Here is a 17273-nt window from a genome sequence, read left to right as displayed (position 1 = left end):
TTGCACTTACAGAAGGCCCAACTTTGCCCTGAGGTCCAGCATCACCAGGACGACCAGTCAGACCCTGTCAGAGATTGAAAACAAACAAACAAACAAAAAAAACCCATATGAACCAAGAGATGACTATTAAAACACACCAAAAACATTGTTGGTAGAAAAAAAAAACAAATCCCTGTGGAAAACAGCATTTACACATCAGACTGGTAATTTATGCAGGAAGCAGCAGTTCAATAATTAAGAAAAAAATGACATGTGAATGAGAGCAAAGGAAGTTAACTGTGTATTTATGCAAGAGTGAAGCGGTTTAATCACTGCAGGAGCTAGAAAAAGTGCTGTGCAAGTGAGAATTAAAATTACTCATTTTGATCAAGCGTTGAGGAACAAGCTTGATTTATATGTCCTGTCTACCTGCTGTTAGAGCACCACCTGGTTAACAGTGATGGAGTGCTAAATATGAAAGCTACAATACAAAAGAGTTAATAAAAAAAGCTGAGAGAACGACAAACACGGTGAAGACAAACACATGAAATCCAAAACCTTGCATTAAATCTGTTTGTGACTTTAATTACATGTGTTTAATGTATTGTATTTCATACCTTCTTTTACTTATCTCCTAAATGCAAAGTAACCATTTGCTGTTATTTATTTAACATGACATCGACTTAAATGCTAAGATAGAGAAGATAACTCTCAAGTTTGTAAATGTGGCTGCTTCCTCTGCTGCACATACTTCCTGCTGCAGCTGTAATTGTTAGGAATATGTTGGCTTTTTCAGAGACTTTCAGGCCAAACTTTAATCCAGCTTCACTTGTTTCCACAGAGGTGCCTGTTGCAGGAAGGGAGTGAGAACAGCAGTAGATTTCCATGTTCTGTTTTAGCAAGCACAACCAAAATAACAGCGCAGATGTATTTAAATTATGTAAAATATTTTTTTTCCACTGTGGCAGAATCAGGACTTCAATAAAGCGTTCTGTGAATGTGGATGAGAGCAGCTTTACTGATATTTTTATTTGTCAGTTAGAAGAGAAGAAAATTATTTAACCGATGTAAATAAGCTGCAGGAGCATGGTTGCAGATACTATTAAATAAAATAATTGGTTATGTAGAGCCAATTATTTGTAGAGCCAACATGTAGAGCATAAATGATGTCATGCTCTACATATTTTAAAGGCTTTATCTCATTTAAGATGAATGAATAAAAAATAGGTCACGTTGTAAACTAGATGTTTAGGTGATGAACTATAAATAAGACTTAATTAGGATTAAACCAGGGAGATTTGTGAAGTGTGAACTGACAGAACACTGTAAGTGTAATTTACCCTTGCACCAGGAAGACCAGGCTCTCCTGGACGGCCAGGGTCGCCTGTGGCCCCCTTGGCACCGCTGGCCCCAGGGGGTCCGCGCTCACCTGGGGCACCCTGTAAAAAAAAGAAAAAAGAGAAAATCATTCAGTTAGGCCCACATTGTCGGGTGGCACAATTTTCTTTCTACCTGTAAGGGAATAAGTGTTCTTCAGCAGTTCCTATTGATCTGCTGAGGATGATAAACTTAAATTGTGATAGATTCATTTTATTTTAAATGAAACTGTCTATGATAAGATCATGTTAAATGAGACATTGGCCTATGTGATATGGCATGTAGGTCAACTACAGGCATGATGGGGCTGTGAACTATGCTTCCATCTGGTGGCCACAAAGTAGAATTACATTAAATGGTGGTGAAAATAAGACTGAAATCAGGAGAGGAATATTTTCCTCAATCTTTATTAACTTAGGAGTGAAAACCTGATTTGAGATCAGTCAACTCTAAGGTGTCAAGAGACTCGTTACACATGCCATCAACCTTGTTATTTAATTAGTTATATTCTGCTTTATTCAACTTAAATCAATCTAAGAATTATAAAGAATTGTAAAATTATATCTTAGAAATTTCATCTGGGACTTGAAATATTACTTCTTCTACTAGTACAAAAAATAGTGTTATTGATAATGGTAAAATGATAATTTGCTTATAAAGCATTTTCAATCGATGTTCTCTGGGGAACAATAAAAAAAATCACAGAAATGTCACTGATTCTTGTTTGATAGACAATAATTAACAAAACATGTCCCAGTTGTCAACTTTGCAGATTGAGATCAATTGGGACCAATCAGCAAATGGTGGATCACAGCACAGATTAAGTATCGCTTGAGGTGAAATCATATCTGTTGAATAGAAATTATTCTTTTCAAATGTAATTTATGTTCTCAGTCTTTTTTTAAGGTTTTGTTGGCTCTCATGGTGTTTGTTCGACAGGAAACAGAGTTGCGAGAGAGAAGGAGGACATGCAGCAAATGTTGCCAGGCCGGGAATTGAACCTGCAACTACCGCCACGAAGACTAAGGCCTCAATAGTTGGGTTGTGCTTTTTCCCTGCGCCACCACAACACCCCCACACTGTTGGTATTGAGGTTGAGAATCATGTTTGTTACATATTACTTTCATATTATTCTGTGACCTTAGCTCACCTTTTGACCAGCCAGACCATCCTGACCAGGGAAACCACGGTTACCAGGAGCTCCCTATGAAGAAAAAACAAACAAAAAAAAAATCAGATTTAAATATACATTTAAGAGATTCCCAGGTGGACCCAAATTACATCAGAAACAGAAGCTAATGAAAGTTTAAAACTGTTTTATCAGTTTAAAATAAAAACTGAAACTGTCATTATGATGTAACCATGGCATGCTTTATGAAAAAGGTTAAGTATTAATTTAACAGAAATTTTAACTTTGAACTTGTTGTATTTTCTTCAAAGTAGCCAGTTTAATTAGATTTTTGATACTTACTCTTTCTCCTGGAGGTCCAAGAGGTCCAGCAGCACCAGGCTCACCTCTGGGTCCTCTCTTGCCTTCTTCTCCTTGAGGGCCCGGGGCTCCCTGAAGTCCAGCTGGTCCCTGTCAACAAATTCAATTTGTGCAGAAAAAACACCATATTAAATATTAAAAGCCTTATCTGAAAGAACATAACATTTCTTATTTGCTTTGAAACAAAAAATAAATTTGACATTCAAAATGAAATAAAAACAGAACTCACAATTTCTCCCTTTGGTCCAGCTTCACCCTTGAATCCAGGGATACCTGGATCTCCCTAAAACCAGAGAGGAGATAAAAAGAAGTAATAAGAAGGGATGACATTTTCCAGATTAATCATTCTGAAAGACAAATTAGCAGCAAACATAATTTCTGTACTGAAATCCAAATTAGAAGCTTCTAAACAACAGTAGTTTCTAAACAACAGAGCTCCAATAAAGTATATACTGTCATAAAGTATGTACAGATGTTCCTTTTGGCCCAAGAGGTCCAGTTGCTCCCTGAGGTCCAGGAGGCCCGCGAGGTCCAGGGAAGCCAGGAGCACCTGCGATACCTGGAGCACCCTACAGAGAGAAAGAGAAAAGGAAGTGAAGTCGACTGGCTGACTGATCAAAAAGACATTTGTTTGCTGTCTGTTTTTACCACTGATCTGTAAGTTAAGACCAAATAAGTGACTGTTAAGATTTATGTTTATCTGTGTTTAAGCATTACTGACCTAAACTGTGATCTAAGTGATGTTCAGTCTCTATTTTACACAAAGGACCTATGAAAAAGGACTTTGATTCTATTATGATGTAGATCGGTGTATTAAAGATTCAGATGTATCAGAATGTGTATTTCGTACTCTAGTGTAACTAGTGTAAAACATAATTTACATTTTGACATATAGTGGCCAAACAAAAATGAGAAATGGACACAAACAACAGAAAAAAGAAAATAAAAACTTACTGCTGAGCCTTTAGCTCCAGGGATACCGTCAGTGCCAGGGTTACCCTGCAGGAAAAGGAGACAAAACAAACAAACATGCTGAAATAAATCATCTTCTTAATTAAATGTGTTTTGAACTGACTGGTGTCAGGGTTTATTTTCAAATGTGTTTTTATTGAATCCCTTACAGAAGCACCAGAGGGTCCAGGTGATCCAGGAGTGCCTGACTCTCCACGGGGTCCCTGAGCTCCTTCAGGACCTCGGGCGCCAGTAGGACCAGCTTCACCCTAAGTACAACACAGATAAAAAGACAATCATTCATTAACTTGTGTTGACCACATGCAATTGATTTTACTAAACTTTGATAACCTTTCAAAAGTTAAAAAAAAATATTTCTGAAGTGTCCCAGAAAACGAGGTATTCATTGATCATTCAATTAAAATGAACTATTATGAGAAGGAATTTAGAGAAGGAACAAAACTTTAAGTTTTTTCAGCTGTATGTTAACAAATTATACTGCCCTATGAGGACACTATTTAGACAAAACACTGATTTTATTCACATATGTGTATGTATATATATACTTTTTTGTAATTAACAGAATTGTAATTGAAGAAGTACAAAACTGGCTCTGCATCTTCTGCATGATTGTATTTGCTTGGTGTAGTGCAACAGCATTCACACATCTTATGTGACTGCATTTCAAAGAAGAGTAGCCAGATGCAGACCCAGCCCGTTTGGTGCCCTGGGCGAACCACCTTTGCAGCTATCAGAAATAAGTTGCCAGTGTCACCCATATCAGAAAGCACCACAGAGAGTAGCAATCTTTTATCTGTCTCATCTTTTTTCAAATGGCAACAGAAAGAACAAAATAATTTTGGAGAGTCACAGAAATGTGTGGCTACCAGAAACTGCTTATTCTTGGAAACCAAAGAGTGAAACTCAGTTCATGCATCAGCGTATCAGGTGATCTCATCAGCTGTTATCAGTACATCTTGTTGAAAAGACGATCACAGATTGCTTTAATTAAATCCATACTAACCAAACATCCTAATCCTAATCTTCCTTCTCTTCAATCAATTTCAAATAATATCTGACGAGGCCAATTTGTTATTAAAGTCTCTGATCTGTCCTGTAGTCTGAGAATAAAGCTGAAGCACAAAGCACAGAACAATCTGTCCTCTTTACTCTCTTATTTTTATTATTTAGCTCCTGAGTCTACTCTTCTCATATTCTCAGCCCACTTCTTTCACTAATTAGCACATTTCTATTTTCATTCTTAATCACAAGTACGTCAGTTTGAGCCTAATGTCTTTTATCCAATTAAAATAATTTCCTTTCTCCTTCCTTTTTTTCAGCTTGTCATACAGCACCCTCTGAAATGATGAAATGCAATACTTCCCTGGACAAACATCTTTCAGCAAGCATGACAAAATCAACAGAATGTGATTAGATTATGTTAAAAATAATCACACAAAACTGAATCTGTCTTTCTATGTGATTGGACTTTCCATATTTGTCAAGATATTGTGGAAGAAAATTGAACACAATTTTTTTTCATATAGATTCCTGATCTATCCAAATCAAATAACTTTACCTCACAACCTTTGCTGTACTTGTCCAGTCATCTGGCACCTCTATTTTCTTTGTAACTTCCTTACCATGCATCCTTCCATTTATTTTGACAATTAATGCCCATCAATGTGGAAAACATGGGAACTTTTGGGACCATATAACAAAATTAAGTATTTAATGCTACAGAGAGAAAAGTTATTCATATGTGCAAAACAAACAGTTGCAAGGAGCCAATTCATGCCAGAATTAGCAAAACAAACAAACAAACAAAAAAACCTAAGAAATCTCACACTCTCAGTAAACAAGTCAAATATTAAGGTTTATGACAGTAAAATTACAAAAACAGAGAGCATTTATGGTTTGTTTGGAGGGATTGCCATGATAAAGAATTTTCTATTATGCAAAAGAACATGGCAACATGATTTCCATTTGCAAACTTCCATCTGAATGAACCGTGAAATGTTAGGTTGTAAGATGAAAGTATAGATGTTTGGCCAAAATGCACTTGCTGGAGAAATTCTGTCCAATCACAGAATGACTACTGTCAGGTATGGTGGTGAAGTGTTTATAATGTGGGCTCATCCTTAAGCCACAGAGAAGAGGAGTAGTAGTCATTTAGTAAGATGATTAACTTTGCTGTTTACTAAATTATTCTGCAGTCTAATGTGAGGCAAGGTGTCTAATAGCTTAAGTTTAACCCGATCTAAATCCTAAGCCGGACAGCAATCACAAATATAGAAGGAAATTATTACATAATTGCCGGAAAAAAAATAAAATGATAAATATTTTGATGATAAAAAATAAAAGATTTTCAATGACTTAGTTGAAGCCCAGACCTCAACCTGATTGAAATGCAGTGACAAGAAGTTTAGATGACTGTGCATAAACTAACGCCAGCTAACTTTATAAAAACTGAAGTATCATGAGATGAGATTTCTCCACAGACATGAAAGAAACTAACAAAGTCTGAAGATGCTAACTATTAAATCATGAGGTATGCTGAGTTGCAGTTTATTGCTAAAATATAGTTAAAATGGACAAAACACTTAATATTTTTATGTTTTTAGGCCTCTCTGTAGTTTATTCAACCAACCCAAGTAGATCATATGTAGCAGATTTGATTCAGCACTGAAAAAACTTTGGCCTCTATTCAAAAACGTTATTCTGGGAACTCTCTTTCTGTGAAGACAGGGCCAACATTTTACTCCTGGTATGCAGCCTCAATGTGGTGAATGGAATTCCTTTAGTAGTAAAATGAAAATAAGAGCAACAAATGTTGCTGACCTAATGTTGTGACATAAACACTTGTGTGCAAAACTATTTGGATTGAATAGACAAGTTTCTTTTCACTTTGACAAAGTTACTTCGAGTGTCTACATTTTTACTGACACAAAAATGAGGATGAGAGTACTATGCAAAATATGATCATGCCATTTTTTACTTTAAATAGATAGTAAAAATGTACACTTCAGGAGATTCAGCTATAAATAAAGAAAGCTAAATAAAACTGTCTCTTTTTTTCTTTTCAGGAGTTCAGATAGTTGTGCTGCAGCCAACTTTTTTCTATGTTGGAGTCCGTTTAAAGTTTTCCTCATAAGGTTCAAAGAAACAAAGAAGATACAGTAAGATGATACTTAATAAATAAATGCTAAAGACAGAAAAGCAGGTCTCAAAAAACAATCCTCAAAGAATCGCAGAAAATAATATGATTTTTTTTTTTTTTTTACATTTTCCACAAAAACTCACATAATGTTTCTCACACTCCTGTGCAAGCAAAATACTTCAGGTGTTTTAAAGTATTTTGTGTCATCAAAATGCATTAAAAGCCCTCTTCTTTCCAGTCTTTGCTATGAAAAATTCAAGTGAAGCTCTTACACAAAATAAATCCTCTATTTACAATTCCTAGAAGACTTTCCAAACAAAAGAGAGTCCTGTCTCTCTGCCATCATGCAAGAATAAATCATAGAGAGAAAAGACATGAAAATACAGTGTTGGAGATCAAAAGATGAAGATGAAAACAAACAAACAAAAAAAACATTTTACAACCCAGATGGAGGCAGAGCAAAGTTCCCCTGTTTCAAAATCTCATTATATCCCCTCAGAAAATGTTCCCTAAAGTCAATATGAATCTTTCAACATATGTTAGTATGTTTCTTTCAGAAAACAATTAACAGTCAACGATTTGAAAATACAGAAAAAGACTTATAAAATAAATAACACTTTAGACCAACCCAGGATTAGAGTCTTGAATCAGGCTCTAATCCGTTTGTCCAGAAAGTCCGAGTTTTTGGGGAGGTCTGAATGCAAACTTGAAATCCAAAACGGTCTTAAAAACCGAACTCTGATCCGCCTAAGACTCTAGGTCTCGGTCCGGTTGAAGTGGTAGGTCTCGGTCCGGTTGAAGTGGTAACTGGTAAAACGGTAGAAAATCTGTGTAAATGCGACCTTACTAGAGAACTTTTCAAAAGTAGGAAGTTAGAGAGAGTGGAGGACATTCTGGCCAATATATTAGTCTCTGCTCTGTGGGATAACGAAGATGTTGTGTCGGTTGTCATATCAACGGGTTTGTGTGCTGACACTAAGCAAGAAAAAGCAGAATATAAATGGTTTGAAGTTATTTTACAACTTTTTATTAGCTTATTGTCCCATTGCTGTGGCACTCTGCAGTTTCTGTAAATTTTAAACCTTGAATAAATGACAAAAACTGAATTAATTGCCTCATTTGTTTGAACATAATCATCAAATAGGATGGAGGAATTTGCTTAGTCCTCTCTTGCATCTTGATAGAAACCAAACTGTTTAAATGTTTATATCAAAGGAGCATACTCACAAACATCCGCAATTTCCTCAACTTTAATTTAAGCCACGTTTGTAGAAATCGGGTAAGAAATAAAGGCTCTGCAATCATTTCTGTGACTCCTGCTCATCCCATTTGAACAGCCTGGTTTAGTGGACAGACTCAAGGTGTTGTAATGGCGCCTCCAGGAGCGTCGCTAGCATTAGCGACTAACAGGCGACGTCCAAACCAGTAATGTATATCAATGAAAAAATCCTACAACCGCTAAAATCTGACACTATTCAGTTTTTGTTTACTTCTTGTGAAGAAGAAAGTTGTGGTGGCCTTCTTCAGAGGTTTTGTGTCGATTCCTTCAGTAGTTCTTGGTGCAGCATCGTTTGTCAGTGCAGTGTGAATGCGAACTAGAGTTCTGAATGTAAAAATGTTGCAATTTTAGTCCCCACTTAAATCGAGTCTGCCGGACTATGTGGTCTGAATAGACCCTGAGTGAAAATATCTATAAAAAGTGAGTTGGTGTTACATTTGCTAATTTTATGGCCTACCTTTGCACCAGGAGATCCGGGGAAGCCTGGAGCTCCAGCTGGACCAACAGGGCCCTAAAACAAGAGGAAAAATAGGTGACACGTGTAGCTGTTAGTCCAGACTCACATTAGCAAAGTGGGGGTAAAAATACAAATTTCACACAGTAAACTCAACTTATTCCCTGTTAAATACAAATATTTTAAATTGATTAAAATATATTTTAAATTATACTTACTGGAGGACCAGCAGGACCAGGCAAGCCATCGTTTCCACGTGCACCCTGAGCCCAGAACACAGTAATTTACAGCAAAACTACAGTCTGTAATTTTCACTTCACCAGTCTTAATTTATTGCTCAAAAAAAGACAGCAAAACAACGTGTTAAATCCAAATTCAGAGCGGGCCTTTAGAGAAGAAAGTTGCCCCTACAGCAGCTCCAGTGGATCCAGGACGTCCTCTCTCCCCAGGCAAACCACGTGGTCCCTTTGCAAGAAAGAAAATGAAATAAGACACTTTGAATATTAATTTACCATTCTTATTATCTGTGAATAAATGATTTTCTATGTGCTGCTTTTGTATGGCCAATAAACACACACCATGGGTCCAGGAGCGCCACTCTCGCCGGGAGCACCAGCCTCACCCTACAAAAGAAACATCTAGTTCTTAACATGGCAAGATAATTTCACAAAAATATATAAAAGTGTTTTTTTTTTATTATTATTTCTAGTTGCCATCTATTGCCTGTCTTAATTTAGTCAACACTTAAGATAAGTGCTTAGAAGCTTAATGTCTAAGCACTTTATAAAACACCTTAATGTATGTTTGCTTAGCTTAATATCATCTCATTTATCTATAATGTTAGCATAAAACCAAACAGCTAAAAGATGAGTCATTAAAGCATTTTCATTTTTGCATTTAAATATAAATCACTCAAAAAGGAAGTGAAGCTGAGAATATTTTGAGATCTGGCAGAAGCTGGAGGAGAACCGAGAAGTACCAGTGGATGCTTCTGCTGCACTCCATTCAGCAAGGATTTTAGGAAAGTGAGACTGGAACAAAAAACTTCAAGCTCAGCATAACAAGGTTCTGGCTATAAGTCAGAAAACCAGTGGGAGGTTTCATTTTTTTCTACTCCATAACCAGAATAACAACAAATCCTAAGAGCCACGTAGATTTAGGTCAGTATATTAATAACCTTGGTAGATTTAGATTCCAGATTATTTTAATTAAAAAAATAACTTTCTTTCTAATAAAAAAATGAGACAATGATATTTTAAAGGATTAGAAAACAGTAAAATGAGTATAAATTTGAAAAAGAATTTAGAAATCAAAACAAATTTATCAGACTGAACTCAATACTTTGGCTTTGACTTGTGCCTGATAGAGAACAGGCCGGGTGGGCTTGAATGACTGTTTTCACTTTATGCATCATACCAATAAATAAAAGCACATATACATGTTGTATGGGAAAGATTTAACACAAATTAGATATATACAAACTAGTGGATGTGCAGCTTTCGCAGCGATATTGAAAATTTGAATTGAAGTTGGTCATAGACATATATGTCTTTTCTGTTGTTCTTCTGAAATCAAAGAAGCTTGAAATTCTTACTTTAAGAAAGAAATTTTGACATTCTGAAACATTCAGTCAAAAGGAATAAGCTTTTATTTTCTTTCCTAACAGTATTGTGGTACCTGGTAAACTCAGTGTTAGACCAACTGATGCTGTAGCCAATGTGGCTTTCAAATGTTGTGTAACAAGTACAACCTTGACAAAGGTCCAACCTGGAAACAAATTCCCACCTTTGCACCAACAGCACCAGTTTCTCCCTTTGCACCGTCAAGACCTGAATAACCCTGAGAAAATGATAATGCAGAGAAGCTACAGTTAAAATCAGAGAATAATTAGCTCCATGTTTGGGGAGAAAATCTTTGAGGTGACAAACTCACTCTGTGTCCCTTGATGCCTGGCAGACCAGGAGTTCCTGGGAAACCACGAGCTCCCTGTGCAACAAAAGGAAGAAGAACATTGGAGGAGGTCACTGCAGTAAAGGAAATGAAGGCAAAGTCTATGCTTTTTATTTTAAATTAATTTTATGCTTTAAACAAAAGGAAAATAGACAAAGAATGCTAATGAATTACAGTAGGTTCATTCAGTGCTTAAATACAAAATTGTTCTCAGACTGATCAAATTTGCCCACCTTCTGACATAATTAATCTTATTTAGTGAGTGCTAAATCTTGTGATGAGTAAATAAGGCAGGTGATTTACAATTTACAGAGAAGCCATGGGAAGTACTTAGATATAGATCTGAAAAAAAAAACGTTTTTTGTTATGCAAGTTGAATGCTGTTATTTAGTTCAGGTTACATTTATTGTGACTGATATTTAGCAGTAACAAAGTGTCAAAACATGAAAACGAAATGTATCATTAACTCATTTTGTTTACAATAATCAATGCACATTGTAACATTTTCTAAGTTAAAAATGTATTTTTTGAGCTTGCACAGTCAGAGATTTTTCGAAAAAAGTAGCTGACTGAAAGGACTCACCTGAGGTCCGGTGGGCCCACGGTCACCTGGTTTCCCTGGTTTCCCTGGTTCACCCTAAAATAGAAACATATTAAAAACATGTATTCTTAGTCTTTCTGCATGCGTTTGTTTTGTTTTTGCAAATGCTGACACCTGCAATGAGCACTCCTAGTGGACAAAATCTTTGATCATGTCTACTGCCATCATGTGGACAGAAAGGGATATTACATTGAACAGGCATTTGAACAAGTTGTATTCTAGATTATAAATGAAATCAATTATGAATAAAGATGATTTATTTAATATGTTTTACCACTGAATTGGATATCAGCTTCATATGTTGTATAATCTATCCCAATAAGTTTTCTTAAAACACTCTAAGACACTTTGCCTCTTAATAAACAGAAATAGCACTGATCAGTAGGAAAAATGTATTGGCGCAAGTAAAGTGCCTAGCTGAGTAAAACATATAGTTAAACAGGGAAGAAGAATTAAAATCAACTAATTATAAAGAAATATTGAATGCACTCAATGTCACAAACATGACAGTTTTGATTGTTTAAATAAATAAAATGTAAAATCAATAACAATTAAACAATGCAATGTAAATGTTATTGCTATCCCATTAAATTGGGAAACCAGTACAGTTCACACATTTTGACACATTGCACAATTTGTCTTGCAAGTAAAAATAATTGTTTAATATCTCATTACTATGACAATTTGCTGTAATTTACAAGTTCTTAATTAAATAGTTAATTAAATAGTTACGATATACATAAAAAACTTTATTGAAATACAAATTATTATTATAATAATTATTATTATTTTTAAATAAATAAATTTCACTTACATCATCTCCGGGTTTTCCAGGAGGACCGGAGGGGCCACGGGGACCCATGGAGCCCTGTTTGTGTAGGAGGCACAAGAAAAAACAAAGATGAGTCACAGTTCCCATTTATAGCCAGCAGGAGGCAACGGCACACAGTCTATATTTTTAACTGATGAGTGGTGACAATAGTAGCTGCTTTTCTCTTTGTGATCAGGTCTTATACAAACAGAAAAAGAAAGACACAAGTAAAACATTTCACTTTAATTAAGTTCTTACCTTTATTGGTATTTATTAAATCACAATAAGTTTATAAACATGACTTAATGCTATCTCTGAATTGCTAAGTTTGTATTGTATAAGAAAATCCTTAGCAGTGACATTGTTCTAGCTTTATTCTGCATTTCACAATAAGAAATGGTTCAATTAACTAATTTAAATTAAAAAAAATAGCAAAACATAAGAAATCAAAAAAATGTGGACAAAATAACATAAATATAAAAATACAAATTTCAGGTTGCCTTGTATTTTGTTTACCTTTCCTGTAATTTCAGTCATTTATCGTATGACTGAAACAATTACAGTTATTCTGTAATTTTATTGCTGTCATGTTCATCCATTCTTGCTGACAGTTTTTACTTGATATTTTATCTCATGCTAGAGATCAATCTGTGTCAATGTTTGATCTCTATGCAGGGCACCCTATATTAGTATTCCAGATAAGTTATGATCTTTTCAAGCTAATTAAGTGCAATGCATTCATAATTTTATATTCTAACAGGAAACACCAGGACAAATATTTCAGATTCACTGAACTGCACACTGCCAAAACTATGACTTCTCCAATCATTTTCTGGAGCTGATTTTTGATTCTAATCACACTTAATGATGTGCTGGCACATTTTAAAAAGAGAAGTCATGTCTGTGTAATCTCCACATGAGCAGATTATCACAGCAGTGGGGAGACTTCGTCCTGTCGACCTGCTGAGGGGAGAAGGGAGGATGGGAAAAGATGGATAACAGGAGCTTAGGGAGTTTTGGGTAGTGATTGACTCCAGAAGAAAAGAAGAGAAAACAATAACATCTCAAAACTATATTCTTACTGGAGAAAAACAAACTTGTTTACTGTTAAAAGAAACCGAGACAGAAAGAAAAGAGACTGCCAAACTTTTCCCAGTGGGATGACAAGTTTGTGTCACAGAATCTGAGACCTAATGGAGCACTGAAGATAATCTGAGGCATTAAAATGTGGCGACTAGATGGGCACAAAAAAATTAGATACGAGTTGTCAAGAAATGTAGCACAGTCAGATAAACTGCACTTCTCAAACACAAATACTGACTTAAAGAGGCTTATTGTTTTTTTCACTTTTGGAACAACAATGAGCCTCAGAATGACTTATTTAGATCAATTTCTTTAGAAATGTGAAAGCCATGAACAAGAAGTAGAAAAAAACCTAAATCAAACTGCCTACAAAGGCGGTAAAAAAGCAGACAGAAGGTTATAACAGAGGCTAATATTAAAGAATCAAATCCTGCAGAGCATTTCGAAGAGAAGGAACATTTCACAGCAGGGTACTTACAGATGGTCCAGGCTCTCCAGCCTCTCCTGGGCTGCCTTGGAAACCTTGTGGGCCCTGAGAAGATGAGAGAGACGAAAGGTGATCAGATAAGAGTAAGATCTGTTTCACTCACAAACACAACTGCTGTTAATTGCTGATTCTATAAAAAATCAGAAATATGACAAAAATCAACAACTATTCAAATGTTGTTCTGTCTGGCTTCTGAAAATTGAGGCATCAGGCTCTTTTTTTTCCATTTTTCTCAAATTTTTATGAGAAAAGCACTAAATAGCAATAACTAATATAGTTTTTAAATAATAGCTGTTTCCAGTGAAAAAAAGAAGTCAGGCCTTTCATAAGACTCCACCATGTATGTGCATCACATGTTAAGTTGACAAACGTCTGAATCTGAGCTCATCACTGTAATTAAACCAAAGGACAGAGGCGGGGCAGGTGGTGCTGTCTGCAAGCTGGCAGGAAGTGCTGAAAGCGCTAAAGTGTGGTTGTAGTGGAAAGAGGAAAGGTGTGTTTGTGTGCATGTGTGTGTCTGGAGGCGGGGTTTTGTAAGCCCACTGGGCAGTATGAAAGGTAAATTGTCAGGTGTTCAGCAATCTGTCGGGGATGTGGCACAGGAAAAAGCCTCGCAGGCTGCAGCTGGGAGACGAAAGTCTTCTAAGGTAGCAGAAAAAAAAAGCCACAGTCTCATTTAAAAGATGTCTGCCAGCTTGTGATATGCTATCCTCCCTGGAGTCTGAAAACTCTGTGATAATATGAAGGTCAGTACAGCTGTTTGAGGTGGTTCATAAAGAGCGCATGCAATGCAGCATGCACTTTTACAAATATAAGACCGTAGCATGAGTACACTGTGTTAATCAGCATCTATGGTCACTCCCAGCTTGGGTGGTGTGTTCAGAGTAAAGCAGGTACTTACAGGTGCTCCTGAGGGCCCAGGTGGTCCTCTGGGTCCCATGGGGCCCTGAGACAGAGAGGAAACCAGAGAAGCAACATCAACAGGGAGTCAGCAAAACAGGTACAACATAAAAACATGATTTTCACTGAAAAATATTCGATTTATTCTCTTGTTTCTGTTTGAATATTTTGGAGGGAAATATAACCAACATATCCACTTGAGTCGCTCGCAGCTTTAGAGGCTCATCACCTGCTTTGCCCCAAAGCTACATAAAACTCAACAGCTCTACCTGTCAAAGCCATAAATCGTTAGAAATTCCTCAGTGGCATAAAGAACTTCTCTTCGTTCCAATCCTTCTTTTTAGCTTTTAAGCTCTTACCCAGATCCGTTTTTAGCTTTGTTTCTACTTGTAGTGCGTTTCTATATGTTTAAGCCCATTAGATGTGCTTCTGATCTTCCAAAAGAGGAAACACAAACCATCCCACCACATTTGTCTGAAAAAAAAAAATCTGAGGGTTAATGTATCCCGCTCAGCGCTGTCAGGCTGCAGCTTAATCTGCTCAGTGAGAATTTCTGCCTGGATTCACACGCCAAAATAATTTTTACGTTAACTTCATGCATCACTAGTCAGCAATTATACTCTGAGGGGTAATGTGTGACATTCCTAATTGCTTTTCTGTCTGATAAATGAAAGAGAAATCCATAATGAAAGAAATGGGAGACAGCAGCAACTTTGTGCTAAAATAGTTACCACTATAATGTTAATTATAAAAATAACAAACTCACCCCCTCAACTCTTACTTCTGACAGTCATTCTCCTTCATGACAGCATGCCCCCCTTCATTAGTGCTGTGCTTATGCTTCCTCAATCAAAAATTTTGGAACCTGGCCAAAGAAAATGTCACAGAACTGTACAGTGGTCTTTGAACGTGAATGAAAGTCACCTTTCAGTGGGAATTGGAAGCCCAAACCAGAGTGAGCAGAAGCTTATCAATGGGGCTTTTTGTGCTCAGGATGTCTGAATATGTGTTTAAGTGTGTCTGCATTTCAGTACAAATACTACTAGAGTGTTTGGCATGTATATATATGCAGGATTGATGTTGAAGTAAATGATTAAGGGCTCCATAAAGCATCAGTCCAGGTCAGCTGCCTTCCCTCCAGGGAGCTGAAAAACTGCCAACGCAAATGTGAGCCGGCTTCACAAGGGCAGAGAATAGTGGAGATCTATCAGACGGACATGTGGTGAGAGCATCAGGACGAGCAAAGTGAAAAGTCGGGATGTGATCCACTCCAGTCACTCCCACCCTCTCTCCCTCTCTCCAGCCACAGACGCCAGCTGTGCTGCAACTCTGCCAAGCTGGATCCTTAAATAGCTTCCAGAATACTCCTCACTGCATTTCAAGAATGCCAGCGGTCGCTTTTTGTGAGTTTGAAATATAATGATGATCAATAGCTGTTTCAGTAATCACCCATCCTTTACTGAAACCCTAATTTTCCAGCAGGAATCAGGATTTTGCGCCGTTTGATAAATGTGTCACTTTTACTTCTTAATGTGTCACTTTTACTTCTTAATCTAATACCCACATTATTTCATAATGACATTATTGGTTTTCCTGCTTGTTATTGAATTACAATCTGACATGGATCATGATAAAGATGCATTGGACTCCAAGATGTAATTTGTCATCAAAGGAATAGAATAGAAATAGAATAGAATAGCATTTATTGTCATTGAACAGGATTCAACAAAATTTCTATTGCCACTCCCGTGCAAAAAGTCAAAATATACAATATTAAATAAACAAACACACAATAATAATAATATTATATACAACTAAAATTAACTAAAGGCACTCAACCACACCAAAGAAGAAGCAGCAGGTCCAATTATGGTAAAGTGCAGATAAGGTGAACATGTTTAAGACTGATAGAAAACTGTTAGCTTAGTTTTCTCTGTTTTTACTTGTCATACAACAGTCTTACAACAACTAACTAAATCACAACAACATGGTTTATATTGATTTCCCAAAAATTACTTGTAAGCATAATTTTCTTAATGTTTTGGGTGAAGTGGTAGAAATAGTTGCTTTAAAAGCTGCTTGAAGTTAAAATGTATGGCTCGTTTACTATTCAACTTCAGCTTACAATAGAAAAAGGAAGACAATAATGTACGTTTTTCTACGATAGTCTGAACTGAGATAAACTTTTCACTCTAATATGGAGATGAATCTTGTCCCCAGGTTTGAATGAGACTCAGAATATTTCCCTGGATTTGTTTTAGCTTCACATGGCAGAGCATGGCCGTCTCTGTGTGGCCTCTTTCTCACCATTGGTCCTTGCATCACACCCATCTGTGCACCTCCGGCCTTCTCATCGAAACCACCGGCCATCTGAGCAGCAAAGTTCTGGAGCAGGCATAAAAAAAATAGACCACAAACGACCAATCAGTCAATGAAATATTATTTCCGCAGGACTTTTCATGCAAAACAACAAACCAGAGTGCTTCAAAGAATATAAAAAAGACACCTCTATTTATCTGTCTGTTGGTCTGGAAACATCTTAAAATGTGTTTCCAGGGTTTAGGAGTGCACATAAAACTTAAACAGTTACAATTAGGCAGATTAAAAGATTGTTATTATACATTCATAATGGTTTATGTGTGCTAATGTCCCACCTAACTTAAAGGTAAGCTTTAACTTACCTAAATCTAATTATCTTTGTTGGCATAATCTGTTTCTATACTGAACTGAAGCTTTTTGCATCATTTTGGCC

At 36.4% G+C, this 17273-nt stretch overlaps 1 protein-coding gene across 2 annotated transcripts in view; it reads right to left on the bottom strand.

Moving 5' to 3' along the window:
- col2a1b (collagen, type II, alpha 1b) overlaps window positions 1-17273 on the bottom strand; it is a 49576-nt gene that overhangs the window by 23074 nt on the left and 9229 nt on the right. For both annotated transcript variants that reach the window (XM_055023353.1, XM_055023354.1), the window contains 19 exons: window positions 16829-16906; window positions 14523-14567; window positions 13613-13666; window positions 12055-12108; window positions 11223-11276; window positions 10622-10675; window positions 10475-10528; window positions 9268-9312; window positions 9101-9154; window positions 8908-8952; window positions 8693-8746; window positions 3967-4065; window positions 3800-3844; window positions 3316-3414; window positions 3075-3128; window positions 2828-2935; window positions 2507-2560; window positions 1320-1418; window positions 11-64 (listed from right to left, as the gene is read on the bottom strand). In XM_055023353.1, coding sequence (XP_054879328.1) covers window positions 11-64; window positions 1320-1418; window positions 2507-2560; window positions 2828-2935; window positions 3075-3128; window positions 3316-3414; window positions 3800-3844; window positions 3967-4065; window positions 8693-8746; window positions 8908-8952; window positions 9101-9154; window positions 9268-9312; window positions 10475-10528; window positions 10622-10675; window positions 11223-11276; window positions 12055-12108; window positions 13613-13666; window positions 14523-14567; window positions 16829-16906 — 1203 coding nt within the window. The remainder of the gene's footprint in view (window positions 1-10; window positions 65-1319; window positions 1419-2506; window positions 2561-2827; window positions 2936-3074; window positions 3129-3315; window positions 3415-3799; window positions 3845-3966; window positions 4066-8692; window positions 8747-8907; window positions 8953-9100; window positions 9155-9267; window positions 9313-10474; window positions 10529-10621; window positions 10676-11222; window positions 11277-12054; window positions 12109-13612; window positions 13667-14522; window positions 14568-16828; window positions 16907-17273) is intronic.

Source organism: Poeciliopsis prolifica, unplaced genomic scaffold, assembly GCF_027474105.1.
Source record: "Poeciliopsis prolifica strain line A6 unplaced genomic scaffold, Auburn_PproV2 SCAFFOLD003, whole genome shotgun sequence".
NCBI lineage: Eukaryota > Metazoa > Chordata > Actinopteri > Cyprinodontiformes > Poeciliidae > Poeciliopsis > Poeciliopsis prolifica.
This window is presented reverse-complemented; position numbering and strand designations above follow the sequence as displayed.